The sequence below is a fragment of the Chelon labrosus genome, assembly GCF_963514085.1.
Source record: "Chelon labrosus genome assembly, chromosome: 17".
NCBI lineage: Eukaryota > Metazoa > Chordata > Actinopteri > Mugiliformes > Mugilidae > Chelon > Chelon labrosus.
In genome coordinates this window covers 2,925,437-2,945,884 of record NC_140350.1, presented here as the reverse complement: position 1 = coordinate 2,945,884, position 20,448 = coordinate 2,925,437, and the positions used below count along the sequence as shown (strand labels likewise).

The following is a 20,448-nucleotide window of genomic DNA, read 5'->3' as shown; positions in this document are numbered from 1 at the left end:
ACCTTCCTCTCCATCCCCCTGGAAATGAACATTTACAGGTTGTTTTTAATCCTCCCCTGAGCCTGCTGGAGCTTGATGCAACTGTTGGTTCACCAGTTCGAGAAGATCCTTAGAAAGAAGAAAACAACACATTATTCATGATTGCATGATCTCGGCCATTACTTATGTGGATCTTTGAGTTTCACAGGTGCAGAGTGATGATCTGTGGCTGGTTTGATAAATCAGACTCCCTGGACAGAATACTAACAAAAGAGGTTCACCTGAAAAGAATTCATCAAGTGTTGTGGCTGGTTTTCACTTTTCATCACGCATTTCACCAGGAAAAATACACCAGTCTGGCCTAACATTATGACCACCTTCCTAATATTGTGTAGGTCTCCCTTGTGCCAGATCAGTTGTGACTGATCACAGAATGGACATGGGCCTTCTGAGGGTGTCCTGTGGTGTCTGGTAATATTATGTTGTTAGTGGGGGCCTTTGGGTCCTATGGGTTGAGGGGAGGGGCCTCTGTGGATCATCACACAGATACTTGATCAGTTTTTGATCTAGTGAATTTGGAGGTCAGGTCAACACCTTGTGCTGTTCTTCATGTTTTTTTTTTAGTTGTTCCTAAACCGTTTTTGTGTGTGCCTGTGTCAGGCTGCATCCTGCTGGGGATGCAGCCTGACACAGGTGTCAGTGTTATGGGGTGGGGGTGTCTGATCTGGTCTAGGTGGGTGCTACATGTCTAAGTAACATCCACATGAATGCCAGGTCCTAAAGTTTCCCAGCAGAACATTGGATTGTCACAAGATGATCAATGTTATTTATTTCTCCTGTACTGTTAATGCTGTGGCTGATGGCTGTACTTTCAAATGCATTTTTTATTTCTTAAGACAATGTGTTGGATTGTATGAAGACAGTTTGCATGACTTCCTTTTGTTCACTGATGTCTTTTCTGACGCAGATCAAAAACTACAATTTTACTAATGTGACTGGAAACATTATCACACCATATACTTTGACAGAACATGACTTAGACCTGCAGTGACATTTGCCATTCCTCCCCCACAACGATGCATGACTTCACTTGTGCTGTTTTTCAGATATGTAATCCAAATCACCCCATTTACACATTTAAAAGTAACAGCATGTATGAGCTCAAATAAATATCAGAAGTGTACAAAAGAAATTAAATATCAGTTTAGAACAACCATGTATATATTTCACTAATCAGAACACAACTTTGCATCTGCACCCATTACTGTGAGTTTGCCCTCTCTGCACACATGATTGCTGTGTGTCTTCTCAACAGATCTGATTCATTTTCCAGGCTTGTTTTAGGATGTTTTGCACACAGGAGGTTTGGATTAGTGGCTGCAATTGCTCTTGTTCATAAATCCTGATTTATAATTAGAGCTCTCAACTGCTCATTTATTTATTAGAGGCTGAAGGTTTGGACAAGTAACTTTTATAATGCCACGTTGCCTGTTCCAGTGTTGTCCAGTTTTGATTCGAACAGAGGTCCAGTAGAATAAAATGGCCTTACTCCTGTTAAATACACAGTTTATTAGACTTAAGGCATCATATGACTTCACTCTCTCGCTTCTCCCTTCAGGAGGCTCAGCCAATCAGAAATGAACAAAGTCTTTGGGCCTGGCAGGGCCAGACTGATGTGGCCAAAATCCAAATGCATACTAACCACAGGCAGCAGGACTTAAATTCTCTTCTGAGCCAAGGTTAAAGCCATAACTTCATGTTTTGAAATTCAGCAGATTATTTGTCTCCGCCAAGAACTTGTCACATTATAGGAAAAACTTGCTGTTGTGTGTCCTTTAATGGCTTGTTAGCATTATTAGCATTTCCCGTTGAAACCAGAGGGCACAGCCAGCCAGAAACTCAGAGCAGTGTTGCATAGAACTCACTTCACATTGCCACAACTGAAACCTCCCCAGATGAATTCCAGATCATATTTGTTTGTAAAACGGTAAGTTGTTATCATTTTCTGGCCACCTACTTGTGGATTGTTCCTGGCCACAAGATAGGCAAGTCAAACCTGCTTTGATTTTTGGTTAAACAAAGGACCACCCAAAAGATTCACGAGTAAGATTATGAGCGGCCAAGCAGGCCATTTCTGTCGTGCTCCTCCAGTGGTCTTGATTGATGCCATATTTTTCATTGGCCTGGCTTTGTCTTTGTGATCCAAACTATAGTGTCAAGAATAAAAGTCAGAACTTTAAAACAAGCCACCCACTTTTGGGGGCTGTGCTGCACCCCATCCCATAAAGGCACACATGGTTATACTCAATCTCTGTCTTCGTTCTGGGACCTTAAAGCCTTCTTGATCAGAGTAAATGGAATATGAAACCCCAGATTTCTGGTTGGATGGTGTGTCTTTTGATGAAACATAAAACGTTTTTTCATCCAGCTGTACTGAAACAACTCAGCTGACTGCATAACATGACGTTATTGCCCTGTCAACAACATGGATTGTTTTAGACTGACCTCCTGTTCTCAAGCCTTTGTTCTGAACCAGAGATTCAACAACTTTCTGTCCACACAAAAAATAGTTTCTACCATTTGCTTGAGCCAATAATAGAAATCTGATCTCATCTGAGAGATCCGTACGTAGCAACAATTTGAAATAAACTGAAATGTTTGCTGCAGATATGAGGTACGATATGATGATGGGAGTTTGATCTTTATGTACAGTTAACAAGTCAACGCAATCAGTTTTACAGCCCTGATAGGTGTTGAATGTCTTAGCAGTGTGTGCTACCATTACAGATATGTTTGTATGTATTCCAAACAAAGCGTTTTCTTTTGTTAAACTGTGAAATAGATATGAAGTTTTCCTAATGGTAAACCAAGAAAATAAAAACACCTATCTGTAATAATGAAAGTAGAGGCTTGATTCTCTTTTTACTTAAGCAAAATATGTGATTTCACTTCTCTCCAGGCTGACAGGCTTCTTGACAAACAACAGAAAATATTTTGTCAGTATAAAGACAGCCTTTCTTTTTTCAATCAAGTTCCAATCAAAGGCCAGAACAAGAAACTCAAAGGCATTCAGAAACATAGACAGGCTTCTCTGTATTCCTCTTGCCTCCGCTTTAATCAAGTCTTCAAAGCATAAAAAGAGCATGAACCTGACAATTTAAGTCGGTGATTGGTCTGACATAAGTGAGAATACATATTTCTACACAGCATGTCTTCATTCTTTCTTGTTTTCTCCTGCATCAAATTGAAATGCTTACTCAACTGAGGGTGTTCCTTGGGGGAACGGTTGCACCATCACAGCCATCTTTAATGCACCATCACAGCCATCTTTAAGTCATCTTTAAAAACTCTTCACCCTCATTCTGCATGGTGACACAGTCACTGCATCCTCTGGTGAACATTTAAACCGTGTATACAAACCGTGAACATTAAGGACTACTGTGGTTTAGTTATCTGCTGTGTTATACAAACATGTATGTGTAGACTTAAACACGAGTGTATGAAAACTTTTGTTTTGTGCCGTGGTTGCTATGTACTACAATGTAATCTTTCTCTGTAATCTTTCTCTTTTGTGTGCCTTTCAGCATTGTCAGCTTACTCTCCGGCCGAGGCCGGGCGATGATCATTGTTGTGGTACTCAACAGGTGTAGCAGTTGCTGCGTGGCGTATCCCTCTTTTTCTCTACACCCCCCCCCCCCCCCCCCCCCCCATCTTCTCTTCACTTTCTCTCTCCTTGTCAGGTTCGGCAATATTATGTAAAGGTCCATTCATCAACATGTATAAATAATAAAATAAAATTTAAATATGTTTAACTTAGATTATCAAGAGGAGCCTTATCACCCATAAAGCTCCCCTTGGCAAAACAAAATTTGCTCAGCACAATATAATGAACAGACCATTATTCTGCTTGTTTCAATGCTGGACAGGACAAAAAAAAAAAAAAAAAAAAAGAAACAAGAGACTGGTGCCATTGCTGGAGTGGTACTGATACCAGTGTATAAAATGGCAGTTCGCAGGTCAAGAAGACAAGTTAATTCATTCCATTCATTCACATCTCAGACAGGTAGAAGACTATTATTTTCTGTAGTGTCTGATGTCTTGTACTTGCATTAGCCGAAACTCCAGAACAAGTGACTGCATCGTGTAACCTGCTCTCAACATTTTATATTCAGTTACTGACACCATAAAATTCAGAGTTCAAAAAGTGGTCATTACTCCTCTTAAATGCGGTGAGATTTAGTAATATTTAGCTCTGGATGAAAGAATGGCCTCAGCAAAGCACACAAACACAAAGTCAGGGGTTTACCTCTTAAGATCTTCAAATTACTCCCTGCTGCAGACTGTTTTTCTACCCTTTATTTTGTTCAATAAACTATTGCAAATCAGACACTCAGACTGGGCTAAAAATGTTCCCCTTTGAACTTAACTTTACGCAGAAAATGACGAGAAAAAGTAGAGCAGATTTTGGAATCTGTGTTAGTTGCTCTTTCCCATTTATCCTTGTACAATTTTCCCCTCCAGCAAGGTCAAAGGTCAGAGTACAACAACAGGTTTCCAGCTCAACTCCTAGCTTAACATCTTTGTCAGGCTACACTGCTGTGACTACAGAGACAAGCCTAGCTGTAGTTCAGGTAACAGAAAGCTTCCCTGTAGTGTTTCTACTTAGCTAATGTTAAGTTAAAAACAACAAGCATCAAACACATGGACACCCAACTATGGCATCAATTATTTGGTATGGAAAACCATGGGATCTGTTGTGAGATAAACTTTAAAACTTTAAAATTATTGTCCTAATTTGAACGTTAGATTATAAGATTGACACTTTCATGTCTTTGCCATTATTTGCCACCACTTATCCAGCATCAGGTCATGGAGTCTAAGCAAAATAGTCCATGTGTCTTGATCCCAATCCACTCCAACTCCTCCTGGAGGATCCAAAGCTTTTCCCAGACCGCACGGGATATATAAATCTCCAGCATAGTCTGAGTCTGCACTGTGATGTCCTCCCAATTGGATGCTTCCTTAATATCTCCATATGGAGACATTCATAAGTGTCTTGGTTAGATCAAATCATCTCAGCTGTGCACAGATCCCACAGAGGAAACTCATCTCGCCTTTATCTGCCGCCTGTATCCTATATCTGTGATCGAGTTCTTTCAGTCAAAACCAGTCATGACCACAGGAGAGGTCAGAAACATAGAGGAACTTCTAAAATCTAAAATGCTTTGCTTTATGACTCAACTCCTTCTTCACTTCATCAGGTCAGTACAGCATCTACAAGGCTGCATATGCAGCTCTAGTATGCCTGTCCATTTCCTGCTCCTGTGTACCTCTGCTAAGACCTCCAGATACCTTCATTTTGGCTTTCAAGTCTCTCCCCAACTCCAGAGGGGCAGTCCACCTTTTTATGGCAAAGCACCATTGACACATATTAAGAGGTTCTGATCTCCAATTCATGTGCTTCACACTTGGCTGCTAAATGCTCTAGTGCATGCTGAAAGCCACAGCTTGAGGAATCCAGCAGGATCACATTGTGTGGAAAAGCAAAGATACAATGCTGAGGTGCTCAAACAGGACATGCTCCAGCTCTTTGGTCCATCTTGAGATCATGTCTATGGTCCATCATGCCACAGCCTCAGCAGAATTCAGGAGTTCAGAATAACTTACTACCAGTATCTAGACACAGCTGATGCTTTGGTTATACAGAGACGCTACATATTTCTGCACAGCCATAGAAATACAGAGTCACAAGTCCACAAAACACATATAGACCAGATAAGCACATTTAAATGACTCTTCCAGCAACTTTTGAAGGTCCATCTCAACCAAGGATTGACAATAAGCCGGACTCTTCCGACCTCCTTGGAGGATACACCAGATGGGTTCGGTCACATAAATGTGTGTTTCCAAAAATGAAAGTTTGGTTTTTAGGTACATTTTTAGTTTAACAGTGCAGCAGAGAAGAGAATGATGAGTTTGGATTATGGATCTCACAGTGTTTTGTGGATAATGAAGTGCACTGACATAATCAACCCAAATGTGTCACACCCACACTAAACTGAATAATTAGGATAGTTTTCTATGAGCAGAAGTCAGCAGTGGCTCTGTCATCACTGTTTGCTGACTGATCCCGTTCCTGCTGCAGTCAGCAGACCTCCTCAGAGATGTGCATTAATGAGGCTCATTGGGCTTTTCCATGTGCCCATTCAGATTCACATGGACTACGTACAAAGCACTTCTTTGAGGCTTCTTTACAAGTGTCTGTGGTAGGCAGTCCATCTGACTCAGCAATAGCTGCAAAAACATAAGTATGCTGTTGATCAGACGGAAGACGCCACATACTGTAGAATATGTGTCACTGGGTTCTTTGCCCTAATGACTTACAGAAACTGTCAGCTCCACACCAGTTTATAATGATTTCACGCATATTGGTTAACCCTTCTTTGGTAACTAAGGAAATCCAAATAGGCAACAAAATAATGTGGAGTGATGAGTTTTTATTTTAACTTTTTAAAAGATGAAATTCATTGATGTGCTGCTGGCTAACCCAGTGGATCAGGACTTTCTGATTTCAGAAATAAAATAAAAATGTGTATCCAAACAACGTGCTGTCTATGTCAACTTGTTCAGTTATAAAAGTTGTTCTGTGCATAGTGTAGGAGTAATTACACATTAAATGTAGAACTTGGCTTTGGTTACATTTACTTAAAGTGAAGCAAAAGTTCAAGATCTTTTAATATCAAATCCAAACAGATACAAAAATGTTAAGCTAGCCTGCTTTAAGTTGAGACAAAATCCAATGCAGAAACTGTGTACATGCAGAAATACAAAAATTATGGCAAAGGTGGACCAGGAAGTCCTTGTGTCAATTATCAGCTGGGTTGTGAATTTACCTTTGTTTTCTGTGTCAGGAATGTTTGACAAACCTTCTTATTCTAACATTTTAAAGTCCTTAAATTAACCTGCTGAGCAATGTGTTATTATAACCAATAGGATCAAACGTATGCATCTAGGTCCTCTGACAATATCTCTGCAATATGAATCCTGAAGTAATAAGAGGACAAAGTTTTTAATCTTCTGTAAAAGTTAGAATCACCCTAATGGAAGTGTTTTTTTTTTTATAAAACGCACACTGTTGAAAATACTAGTCTTAAATTATAAATTCATTTATGCCTCATAAATTGGAAGATTTGTTTTCCCAAATAAAAAACTTTATTTGAGAGCTTTTATAACCAAACATTCTTTTGATAAGGAATCTGGTTCGATTAAAGCCATCAAATTTGCAGCAAGATATGACTATAAACCCAAGCTAGAGGCAGCTACAGGAACAAATAAATATTTCCATTGGCTCTCCTCCAGCTTTTTCTCTATCTGCCGTAATGTAGGTCAGACTTAGGACTTTTTTATTTTTATTTTTTTTGACATATCACTTCTTTCTCAATAAGTTTAAAAAATGTCTGTCTGAAACAAGACCGCCAACAAACTCGGAGCACTTTCTCATAGTCTCATAGTCAGACATGCATAAGTCATTGTGTCTAAACTGCACAATTCAAAATTTCCACCTTGACACACAGCTGCGCTCTTGGACCGATCACTGACAGTGAGAATGAGTTCACATCACAGCACAACCGGCGGAAAATATTTGTAGTTGCATGTCTGAAATGTTAACCGTGACACAAAAGCATGGCAAAGAAAAGTTTATAGGCTACAAGGCCACCCGTACCTCACATTTACTCTGACTGTAGCTGCAGATGTGCGAGTTGGTAATTAATTCGGAGAATTTACAGAGAGGAAGCAGAGAACTTCAGCAAATGCTGATGGATTCTTATAGTCCACTCTTCATGTAAAGTGAGGTTGAGTGGAGTGGAGTTCATGAGACGGTGGCTGTGGCGCAGTATATAGTATGGGTTGCCCACGAACCAGAGGTTTGAGGTTCGATCCCTGGACAAGCCACATGCTGAAGTGTGGCAAGACACTGAACCCCCAGTCTCTCCCAGTGTTTGTCCTTGGTGTGTGAATGTGTGTGTCCTTGTGTGAGCAAATGGGTAGATGTGTCACTGTGACTGTAAAAGCACTTTGAGTATCAATAGTTAGAAAAGTGCTATATAAAAACAAGACCATTTACCATTCATCTGCTACCTCTCAATTTTTAATACTGGCCTATAAATTTGCTCAGCATGGATTCAGTAATCTTTTTCCCTCTGGTAGTCACACACATTCTTTGGAAAAAAAAAAAAGGTAGGAGGGAAGACATATTAGTGCTGTTGGCATCTCTTGTTTAAAGCATATCCCAAGGAATGCTTAAAATGTCTAGAGTAGCTTTAGAGGGGTCAGGGGTGGTTGATTTTTAAGGATGCAATTAATTAAATACATATGTAACTGTTTTGTTCAAAGTCTGGGCAAATAATGACCTCTAAATCCCAGCCAGGCTTCACCAGTCTGACGTAATCGTGTTAAATAATTTTTTGTATGATGATCCTTTTATGGTGTGTTCAGAAACAACTAAAAGTTTCCTTCAAAGTGTTTTCTGCATTGCGATGACACGTCTGGAGAGCAGCAAAGTTTATTCAGACTAGTCTGCTGCAAATCAATCATCAACTGTACAACAACGTGCTCCACACCAGTGTAGTATGTGGTGGTAAAGCAGAAGCCTATAGTGGAAAAGCAGTGACACTGCAACGACAGTAAGCATAGAAGAGATTCAAACTGTTCTGTATTTGCAAATTTAACTCTTAAGAGAGGGGAACAATTGTAGTAAAGCGGATTTAAACTCACCTAAAAGCATAAAGCTATTATGATGTTTATTGATTGAAACAGATTCTTGTCAAAAAGAACAAAATGTTCAGCTCTACCCACAAGGTTCCTGTACTTTGAAAGTACTATCACCAAGTCAGGACTTTTTGGGGAAAAATACTTTCTCTGGAGCTTAAATGAGACCCTGGTCTCTTTCACTGACTTGGCTCTAAGATGGAATCTAATTGCAGCCAGTTGTGTTCATATTAGTATTTGTAAAACTAACCTTTCAATCGTCAAAGCCAAAATGAAGTTAAATTAAGGTTGAAATTGACATTAAAAACAGAAAATAATACAAAGTGTCAGTCATAACTTTTAACTGATGGCTTTATTTTGGAATAAATATACAGAAGTCAAAGACAATTATAAATGTCTGTGTAAAAAAAAAAGCTTCAAAAAGTATGTACATTATTTTTTTTGCACAGAGCTGAATAAATGTATACATAGTATACAGTACAGCTCATGTAGGTCATTGGTTTCTTTTGCTGTACAAATTGCAAAAGCTGATTAAAAAAATATAACTAAAATAATGATCCAGCTAAAGCAGGATTCATCCTGTAGTTGGATGTTGGACTAGTCAACGTGGCCCCTTAAAATGAAATGAAATGAGGACATAATGGATTACAGGATTTCATGGAGTCTGTAGAAAGAACAGCTTGGCTCAGGCTGTGGGGCCATGAATGAGGAGATCCCGGAAAACACATTCCCACTTTGCTTGATTGTTTCAGTGATAATAAATTATCAGTGTGGAAACTGTGACAGACAGACATGACTTAACAGGGTTCATGACTGGCATGACATTGACATTGACATGACATGACTGTGAACTGTGAAGGCAATTGTTGAGGTCAAATGAAGGAGGCGATCAAACATGCTAAACACAGGAGGCAGGAACTGAACCCAGCAGGTGTGTGTTTGTAGAGCATTGCTGGGTCCAGCTGAATGAAATCAGTGAGCTGCCACAGGTCTGACATGGATTGCTGCGCTGTTTTGTTTAGTCAAATTTGTCATAAAAGCAGCAGTGTCACTTCAGATTCTAAACTAAACTGTAAAAATACACATGTACAGATCAGTTCCAAGAATTTTAAGGATTCCTGGAGAAAATCACTAAAATATGGCCAATAAAGCACAAAGTGTTTCTGTCTGTGAGCACATGTAAATTACATCTCAGTCTAGCTGGTAGATATTTATATATGTCAGTCTGATAAATCTTTTGGCCTAGTGGCAGACTTCACTGATCTATGTGCAAGACCCAGCTAAAACTTTGAAGCCTACACAGTTAGAATGTTATGACACAAAGTGGGTTCCAGACTTTAAGGTAAACTAGTCTGATTGCTTGCAAATGGTCATTCTGTATCTACTGACAGTACAAAGGATTCAACTAAATTTTATTTGATCTTCTATTATGTTATTTCACCGTCCGAGTTACAGCTGGATAATTATTTTTTTTTTTAAGTCAAAGTGATTGCAGTGAAAAATATCATCCAGCATTCATCCTCTGAATTTCCTTCCAATATTCTTGTTGTTTTTCCAAGCAAGTGCCTGCCATCCTATAACAGTCCACAGATGCAGGTGGAAATATCTGCATCTGACAGACATGGTGTTAAATTCAGTCCATATAAAACATAAAAAACAACATGTGTAGTTTATGGATTTAAGTCACTAGCAAGGCCTCAGGTTACAGAAGTCCAGCTCCTGTGGTTTACGTAAGCCAGTGCAGTGATCCCTTGCTAGAGGATGCCCTGCCTGGGCTTTGCAGTGCAGTGGTCGTCTTTTGAAGCCCTTCCCGCAGGTTCTGGAGCAGGGTGACCACTGACCAATATCCCACTCAGGACATGGGTCTCCACAAACCCTGGTGGCTGAAGGTCTTTGAGAAGAATCACACTCTAACCCTGGTTTCCCATCTGGTCTCAGACACTGCACCATCCTCCTCTGGATCCCGTGGCCGCAGGACACTGAGCACTCATCCCAGCCTGTGGAGATCCATTTCCCAAGAGCAGAATCCTCCCTGTTGTAAGACTGCTTGAGGTCTGCATTTTTCGCCTTGACATTATCTTCAGCCAGGACGCTGTTGTGGGAGTTTACACGCTCCTCCTTCTTCCGATTCTTGTCCTCCTTGTTCTGACGGGCAAGGTAGAAGGAGTAGCGGATACGAGGGGGTGTCATCTTGCCTGCACACAGCACCTCCACAGTGAGGGCTTCTCCCAAGGGCTTCACTGCCTGCAGGGTCTCTGATAGGCCTGCTGTGCCACTGTAGCGCAGCAAACTATTTTTTATGATAATGTCCCTTTCGCCCGCTGACACGATGTAGTTCCCATTGAGCAGGTAATGGCCTTCACTGTTCTTCACTGCCAAATAGTTGTCATCACTCTTTATTCCCTTGTAGCCTCGCTGACGGATGTCTATGTTGGCTGCACCCACTGGCAACATGACAACAAAGTTGTAGCCATGCCTGCATAGCAAAACATTTTACAGTCAATGAAAGAATATAATAGTGGAGTGGAAATAGAAAGGCAATCATGTTGGGGCAAAAAGGAATGAGGTAAGCAATCATATCTAAAGGCTGCCGCGTGATGAAGTGGGTTTTACTCACATAGGCTTTGTGAAGAGTCCCGACACCTTCTTGCAGCCCTTGTTGTCACCTCCACAGATTCCACACTTATCAAACTTCTTGGTGGAGCCAATTTTGCCATCGCAACCAGCCTTGATGCATTTTCCTTGGACACACACTCCTGTGGAATCTGGCGAGCATGGAGTCCCATCAACAACCTGTACAAACAGGGGTTACAAGGTTAGCATCCCCAGTCAAACACACTTCCCTAATCAAAACTGTCTGAGTTTATTTGCTTGATTTTAGCAACAAGTATAAAAACTTGTTTACATTTTGTTGTTTTTTTTATAATGAACAGTGCACATTCCATCAGGATGATTTAAGATTTTTTTGTATGGTAGAGATAAATTCCCATTGCTAGTCTGGGTGAAAATCAGACTAAAGATTCCAAAGGCATTCTTTCAGCCTTGAAGATGTGTCGTACCTTAGAGAGTTGAGCCCAAATGACTCAATGTTTTTGGAGAAACTGAGCATGTTGTAATGTAAACTAATTTTTGCGTCAAAGTCATGACTCTGTGGTTAAAACATGCAGCTACCCTGTGATTCAGAGTGCCCTTATCTGCTCCTCCTCAGCCTGTGTGATGAAGTGACGTGTGAACTCCACTGCTCTAGCTTACTTCACACCCTGCTATCTGAAAAAGATAAACCATCCTCCTCCTCTATGCCATTCCTTCTTTCACTCTTTAAAAACCAGAGGCAGCTAGCTGGCATATATTAGGGCCTGTGCAGACCTTGCATTAAAATTCGATCTGGGCTATCCGATCACAAGTGGCCAGTTTTCTGTCTAAACCAATCTAATCTTAATATGTTCAGACTTTTCTCTAATGACTAATCAGATTATTTTTAAACTTGCTCTTTACCTTGGTTGCCAGGACGTAGAAGTAGCCAGTGCCATTAGCCCTGCAGATGAGTTTACACCTGTCATCTGTGGACACTCCGGAGTACTTGGGTACCCACACCACGGAGTGAGCAACACGATTACTGTTAAAGCTGCGTCCACTGATCTCGCACTGCTCTTCACGATAGGTTTTACCTACACAGAGAGGGAGGGAGGGAATGGAAGGTGAGAGGTGGGAATGCTCTAGGGGAAAAATGTCATTGGACGTAGGTATCTGTTTTGAGCTATTTGTACCTGTGTCAGGGCAGTGGTTCAGGTTACAGGAGCGGTATTTGACCCGAACCCCTTGGCAGTATTTGCCACCATTTGACGGAAGTGGGTTATTGCACTCTCTTTTAGACAGCTGGACGCCGCCTCCACATGTGCGTGAGCAAGAACCAAACAGACCCCACTTACCCCAGCGACCGTCCACCTAGAAATACAAAAACAACACAAGGGCTTTCAATTAGGTCTATGTGTTCATATCAAAAACTGAGCTTGTGTCCGAGTCTTACCTTGAGATTTTGGACATATTTGTCTGAGCAAACTCCTCGATCACAGACCTTTCCGTCCCCACACTGGGTGCCATCTGCCCAGGGGAAGTGCCGAGTCATACACACCAACTGGCCACTGGACTTTCCTGTGCACCACAGGCGACTGCATGGTGGATTCATGAATGGACAAGGTTTGGAGTTTTCTCCAAAGGCAAGCTCACACTGACGTTCAAGTCTGTAAGATGCTCCTGGCAGCATGTCAGGGAGGATTAGCGGTTTCTGAGGCTGGTCGAGCAAACATTCTCCTAGAAGAGGGAGAATCAGTCAGCAACACAAATGTCAAATTACCCCAGAATATTCATAAATAAATAACTTGATGAAAAACAATGCAATCTATTCTCAAGCACTGATATGTATACATTCCTTTTCATTAAATGTGAGTGTGTGTGCTGTGGGTGGGTGGGATTGTGGGTTTGGCACAATTGCCTTAGTGATTTTGCCTCTTTGAAGTAAAAGTACAGCTTGAAGCAATGCATGTGTATGCCACATACCACACACAGATATCCCCACCCTTATCCCATTCTCAAATCTCCCTAAAAACCCACAAGCTCTTCCTCTCTTGTTTCAACCCAGCCTCGTTTCACAATTTGCTGGGACCTTTTTCTTGAACATTGTTAAGCTTTTAGATTTGCGCTTCAGAATGAGTTTGCAACCAGTGCAAAAGACAAAGACATCAATTAAAAGCAAATGGCATGCAGAGACCTTTCCAGGAACAGGCTAATAGTAGCCTGAGCTTGACGAGTAGGTGTTCAGTGGAAGCATGAAAAATCAACATCAGTGAATGAAAAGGTTTCCAGGAAGATGTTTCTGTCTCTCAGAAACAAAAACTTCTCACCTTAATGGGGAATTTCATCCAAAAGAGGTAATGTACACTGGGAAAAACTGGGTTCCCTGACTTAGAACAGTTTGCTATTTGAGTTTGCGGCGAATTCACAACAGATAATGCGGAAGTGGGAGAATGATCTGTCACTGGTGGCACATTCATTTCCTCCCACTCCACCACAAATTTGGCAGAAGAAGCACACTAATTAACTGATAGTACAAAGCTATATAAACAAGTCACACTACACTGAATAAGCTGAACCTCTTACTTCATATTCTCTTTCCAAAAAGAAATAGTGGAAAACAGTAGCTGGTGGTGTGTGTTTATGTGCAGAGAAATGAATAGGTTACAAATAATTCTGGACACAGCACTGTCTCAGACATGTGGCAACATGTTTTTTCCCCCATTGCTTTTTGAACTCTAGATTTATGACAGGGAGCAGGAACAAGCCAAGTTACAACACTGTAACATAGACTCCTCTGTGTCTCTCTGGACAAGTTAGTGTTCTTTTGTCGTCAGATCATCTGTAAAACAAACAGATATAAGCAAAAAGTGTGTCTTTGAAGTGAACCTGCATGGGAAACACTGGGCAGATACTCCTTATAGTCCAAACCACTGTGGTGACTCTCCCTAGAACAAGCCCTATAATTTGGGACAGATGTGGGGGCTGTTTTAAAATAAAAGTTTAGCATTGCTCCAAGGCCAAGTCGTGTGGTCTGGCATGCTTGGCAACAATCTGCATCCAAAAGAATGAATTTCTCTTTGGTTTTTGCTATTCTTTTTGATGAGCAGCGGCATGGTACTGTAAGAGGTTCGGCAGATGTCAGGTTTGAAGCACAGATGGGTGCTGAAATTCAACCATTCGCTCACTTTCACTTATGTTAAGTTATGTTAGTGCCGGGAACTAGGAAAAACTGTTAACCTAGAAAAATGTAGGTTGAGAGAAGAAAATGTCAGGAAAAAAAAAAAAAATAACATTTTCGTCTACAACAAAATCATAGAAGCCATGACTAACAGTTACAACCATGGATGAGAGTGTACTCTTCCAGTGTGATCAACTACCTAGCTACATGTTCATTTATAACTTCTTATGTTCGATATGTCTGTCTAAACTTTGCTTAAGTCTGTTTACAGTCAAACACTGGAGTCAGGAGATAGTGGAAACTCACCATGCCCACTATCCAGAAATTCAGTGATGATGGCAGCACTGCAGGGGGACCAGGGGCTGCTGCGGTTGATCTGAATAAGAGTGGGAGACATCATGTGGTTGTCCTGCATTTTCCCAAACACGTCTTCACAGGCTTTCACGTTGTCATGTGGCATATTGAACACGTGGCCTGTCAAGAAGAAACAAGATACCAGACAGTAAATATATGGACCGTGCTGCCGGATATTATGCAAACACACGATGGGAAAATTTACAGTGCTAATTTGAACTGAATACAGGATGGTGATTGTGACTGGCTGTACCGAGTTCATGAGCGGTGGTGAAGGCTGAAGGTAGGCCGTCGTCTTCAATCACAGAGCAGCTCCGCTTGGGGTCGCACATGGTGCCAACATCTGCCATGCCGAGAGTATCACAGGTGGAGGCTCCACACAGGTCCTGGACAAAAACAGACACATTGGGGACCGGTGAAACCAGTTTGGAAGTTGGAAAAAAAAAAGTAACTACCTACTCAACCAGCAATTAAATTATTATTTTTTTGGAGTTGTGTTCCTGGTCATTTGTTGACTACCTGCAAGTCAAATTCATTCTCATTTCAGGTATTATTTAATACACTTTAATTGTAGGTAAAACACAGAATCACAACGTCAAAATAGTCCCTCAGAAACTATTAGACCTGAGGTACAGGTTATAATTATATCACTGGTGTCTCCTTTCTCTCTGAGACAAGAGTTTGTTTGAAACTTGTCTGTAACATTTCCTGACTCTTGCCCTGTCTGACTCTTTGTGGTGATGTCACCTTGTTCTCAGGCCTCAGCATTTAACTTGTCTGATATAATTTCATCATAACAAGAGAAACAATGTCCAGTTTCAAAATATTAAATTATCCTTCAAGTTGCCATTGCAGTAAGGAAACAATTGGAAACAATTTAATAATGTTAAGCTACCCTTTCCACCACCCAGTCTTTAAAACTTTTAGTGGGCGACAGTGTTTAGAGCACACCTTCTCCTATGAGGTAATGTAAATGTCCCCGACCATAACATTTCCATGCCAGAGCAGAGTTTCCAGATGACCTATTTCTCTACCACAGGGTTTTAAAGTCCAATCTTAGCGCGTATCCATTTGGAACTGAACCTCTTAATCACAGGACAACTTCGGCACAAACTGCCACAAAGAACCACCCATCTGCCTAGTCCCTAAACAGCACTGTCTCTGCATACCCAGAAACCAGTGGCATTAAGCTGCTACGGATAAAGCACAGCACTGGGTTAATGTCCCACGGCCTGTATGTAGCCATGAAACACCATGCCAAGTGAAGACCTCAGTTCTATGACAAATCATTCCTAGAACAAACCACAAAACCGCAACTGTAGGCCGAAAATCTAGTCCAGATGTTTCTATGTGCGTAGATGACATCTGAACTTTTGGGCTATTTATTAGTAAAAAAAATAATAATTTAAAAAAAGAAAGAAAGAAATGTGCAAAACAGAGGAGAAGAAAATGCCATGTCAATGAGTTTGTTCTTTGCTTTGACCTACTTCCCACATCTGCCATCTGTCTCTGAATGCTTTTCCAATTTAAAAACGACAATTACCTCAGCAAAGAGGTATCTCTATTTTATTTTTTTCTTTTCACAGATTAGTCCATTACCTTTTGCGCTTTGGGTGCATTTTTTAAAATCATTGCTTAGAGTTTTAGGTCTGATATCAGCAGTATCGCAGACAGGGTTTATGACATCCAGACACACTAGGGTGAACTCCTTTACTCCTTTCTTTCTCAGCCCATGATCTATCATGTAAAGGTAAACAAGCTGTGAGTTAAAGCTCCTCCTCTCTCCCAAGGGAAACATACAGTTGAACAGATTTATAGTTGGATTTAATCTTTTGGCTGCTCTCATGCAATAAACATTGTGTCGCTTAATGACCTGAGTAAACTTGCAACATTCTTTACACAACAATCATGCTGACTATGGAGTTTAAAGACAACCGCAGCTGCCCCTAAACAACACCAAGTTGGTCTTCATAAAAACTACAACACTGCACTGTGGGCTGGTAAAAAAACAGTCGATGTGCCTTAAATGCCTGTTGAAATCTGTGGTCAAAAAAAAACAAAAAAAAAACTGAGGGATTCTGAGTCACTGTCATGAATCCACATTAGGTATTGTCTGTATTATTGACTTTTGATCATTTGCAGAGCAAAACTTCCCGTTTTAGACATGTGTGCAGAAAAACTGGGCCTCTTACAATAAGCAGTAATTGTGGGCAGAAACTTTGTTTGATATCGAAAACTAAATGGAAATGTGAAAGGCCTTGTGGGCATTTTAAAGGCCTAAATGTCAAAAACAAAGTTTGGTAAAATAATATATAATATTTCATATTGTTTTATGAGGAGCTCACCTAATTCTGACAATGAATAGTCAACTCAGGTCTATCTGCTGTAGGTTTCTTGTGTCATTAAACAGAAACTTGGTTTGATGGATGGTGCTATATGAAGTGTAGAAGCACTGAAAAAACTCTTCTTAAACATTAGACTTGTTGTAATACTGTGCACTGAGTATTTGCTTAATAATGTTTGCTTTTCTTGCACAATTCATCTTACAAATTCTATCAACAGGAATATGTTTTTCCACACATCAGGGTTAGGGACACTGACATCTGATTGTCTGGTAAATCCATCTTATTCTTGTTACAGTTGACCTGATTAAAGCGGGTTAAGTCACTCATTTGGTGTAAAATATTCATTCAAAGAGTGATGGAATCCCTTCATGCCTGTCTTTCTGCTTTATATAGCAAATTACATTCACATGACTCACTCTAGGCAGGCCCATCAACCACTGAATGGAGACAGATAAGCTAGCTGCAGAGTTTATAACTTGGCATAACTTTGAGATTTTGTATTTGAAATACTTTTATGGAAAATTCTGACCTTATTGGAGGTGTCATGCAACAAACAGGAGGAGCACGTGCTGTAAAGATGCAACAGTACAGGCCGGCTGCAGCTGTGCAGAACAGCCCCTCTGGAGCAGCTTGTTTCAGACATGGAGCAAGTAGGTGGGGCAAAAACACGGAGGGATGTGACTGTGATTTGCACATACAACCCCACCACCACCACCACCACCACCCTCAAGTCCTCCACCCCTCCCTTTAGGGGCCTGTTTAATGAGGAGCAGCCTAACTGGTGGGTAGGGCTGGAAAACCCACAGCTGGAGGAGGATGGGAACAACTGAGAGAAACAAGAGACTTCCGTCTAGTGCATCCCCAAGGGCAATGATGCTCATTATATTTAGTAAAGCTGGAGGTATAACAAGTATTTTTTGTGATATAGTACAATTATGCATCATGTAATGTTAGTGGCACTGGCCAAAGGCAATCCTGCACCTTATTATGTTACCTGTGGCTTTTTACTTCTGGCGCCAGAGTTTCTGAATCTGTATCCTTTGACTGCTGGCTGAACAATAACTAAAGAATATTGTTCTGACTAACTAAATATGAACCAGCTGGGTTGCTTTCTCAAATGTATTCCAAGTTTTCACAGTCATATGAAAGCGCATTCATCACACTGGCCAATGAAAGTGAATGGTGACTTAATCCCTGACCCTGTGTCATATGCCAAATATGTGGGTGTGCAAAGAGAAGTGATGGGTGGGTTCCAATCTATAAAACTACCCCCTAAGGATCCACAAAAAGCAATCAAGACTAGTTCTCTGTTAAGCTCAAGTATTTTCCTTTGTGACCCAGCCTCAGTGTCAGCACTGTGACGCTGTTAATAGGCTGAGTGCCTGCTCCATGCGTTCACCAGGTGGAGAGTCTGTTTTACTGCACACCACTTAACTGACTGAATTTGAGAGCATTGGACAGATTCGCTTATTAAATATCCCCCAGGTTTCCACAATCGTCACTTACATACACAGGACGATAGATATATATGATGTATATTCTTCTTTATCATCTGACAAATATATTTGCAAAATAAACCTGATGTATTTACGTATTTCTGTGCGTAATTGCATTCTGTAAAATAGAACTATCTCTCCTGTCCTTAAAGCCTGATATGTGATCACTTAACTCTTTTTTTTTTACCTGTCTAGTGAAAAGAATTGCCGTGTCCCAGTAGTCTGGATGCTTGTCGTTATTTTTGTTCATCTTTTTTTGCCAAGTGCAAAAGTTTCTGAGCGTCATGGCTGCGTTCCCGGACACCTTGGGTCCTTTGTCCTCCTCGGATATAATCAGGAGCTTCACAACTGTAATGCTGATTGAGTTAAGGATGCTGGGGTGCTTGTACAGCCTCGCTGCCACTGACATCAGCGTAAGGAGGTAGTGCTTTAGGTCATCTCCGTGGAACTGCGCCATGGACTCGTCAGCCACTACGAGCGTCTCCACGTATCTGGGGATTGAAGCGAACCTTTTGGCTCTCCCCATACTCTTCAGCATCGTTTCTGTCACATTGTCGTTGTCTGTTAGTCGCTTGTATTTCTCCAGCGACTGCGCAACCTGGAGGCTTAAGTCGCTGTCCACTGCGCACCTAGAGGTTGAGCCGGACTTCATGTTTTGGCTGCTCCTGCGCCGGAGGATGTGCGCACTCTCCGCGCTTGTGGTGTCATTTTGTACCGGGCTGATAAAATATTCCCAGCCTTGGAAGCCAAATGCGCCATTTAAACCCTTACAGAGGCTTAAAGCAGCATAAGAATATCGGTCAGCGTTCACATATCCGGAGTAAAAACACCGGCTCAGGTCAGTGGCAACATCGGCGCTGGGGAACCATAATGCGTCTTGGTTAGAAATTGAAGGTGCAATAAAATTAGAGTCGTGGTGTAAATCGATCACTAATTCCTGTTGGAAAGCTCGTATTTTTATGACACTTTTTTCATTAAGGATTTCCACATCGTTGTCAAAATCATTGCTGTCGTTATCCAATCTAACCGGGAAGCAGATTTCACTTTCCATGCAACGAACAAGCTCAAAGAGTGAGACTACAAAGTAGAGGAGAAAAGTTCTTCTGATCAACATGACGATGCTTGCATTCAGCAAAGAATGCAACGAACAGAAGAAAAGCACTATTTTGAATCCGCAAGCTCAATGAAGACAGTGAGAGCAACAGATCAGGATGAAGAGCATAATCCAGAACTGAGGACTCTAAAACAATGCAAGTCGACTCAGAGAAAACTCCTCCTGGTCATGACCCATTCCCATCCTCCACCTGTATGAGCTGAGTCGACTGCTGCCTTCAGTGGACTTTGTGCATATTCGTCATGTGTAAAAATATGGAAACATAATCTCTCTCTCTCTCTTTTTTTTTTTTTTTTTTTTTTTTTTTATAACGGGGGGGAAGTCTTTGGAGGCGCTCATTGGATGCACGTTTCAGCTCAAGATTTTTTTTTCTTCAGCTAGCTCAGCAAACAGCAAGCCTGTCATTATGAATGACCATGTGGTGAATAGATCTTCACCTCGCACCGAGACCCTGCCAGATACCACATGCGGATCTAAGTCACTCCACCAAGTGATTGACAATTGTGGCCAAATAGTGAAAATAAAAAATAAATAAATAAAAATCATCATTTTAGACAAGCAGATGCTTATATAAGATGATATATATGATATATGCAGTATACACTGCTGCCCACTGAAGTTCACTTGAAATATGCAATG

The 20,448-nt window shown here is 41.0% G+C and overlaps 1 protein-coding gene across 1 annotated transcript; it reads right to left on the bottom strand.

The window, feature by feature from the left end:
- Positions 1–9,081: 9,081 nt before the first annotated feature.
- Positions 9,082–20,048, bottom strand: LOC311503018 (A disintegrin and metalloproteinase with thrombospondin motifs 15-like). Its single transcript, XM_084565504.1, has 8 exons — positions 18,883–20,048; positions 15,108–15,240; positions 14,807–14,974; positions 12,776–13,059; positions 12,516–12,693; positions 12,244–12,416; positions 11,366–11,541; positions 9,082–11,224 (listed from the first exon to the last, which is right to left on the bottom strand). The coding sequence occupies exons 1-8, from the start codon at positions 19,807–19,809 to the stop codon at positions 10,435–10,437; spliced, it is 2,829 nt and encodes a 942-aa protein (XP_084421630.1). The 5' UTR covers positions 19,810–20,048; the 3' UTR covers positions 9,082–10,434.
- Positions 20,049–20,448: the final 400 nt, after the last annotated feature.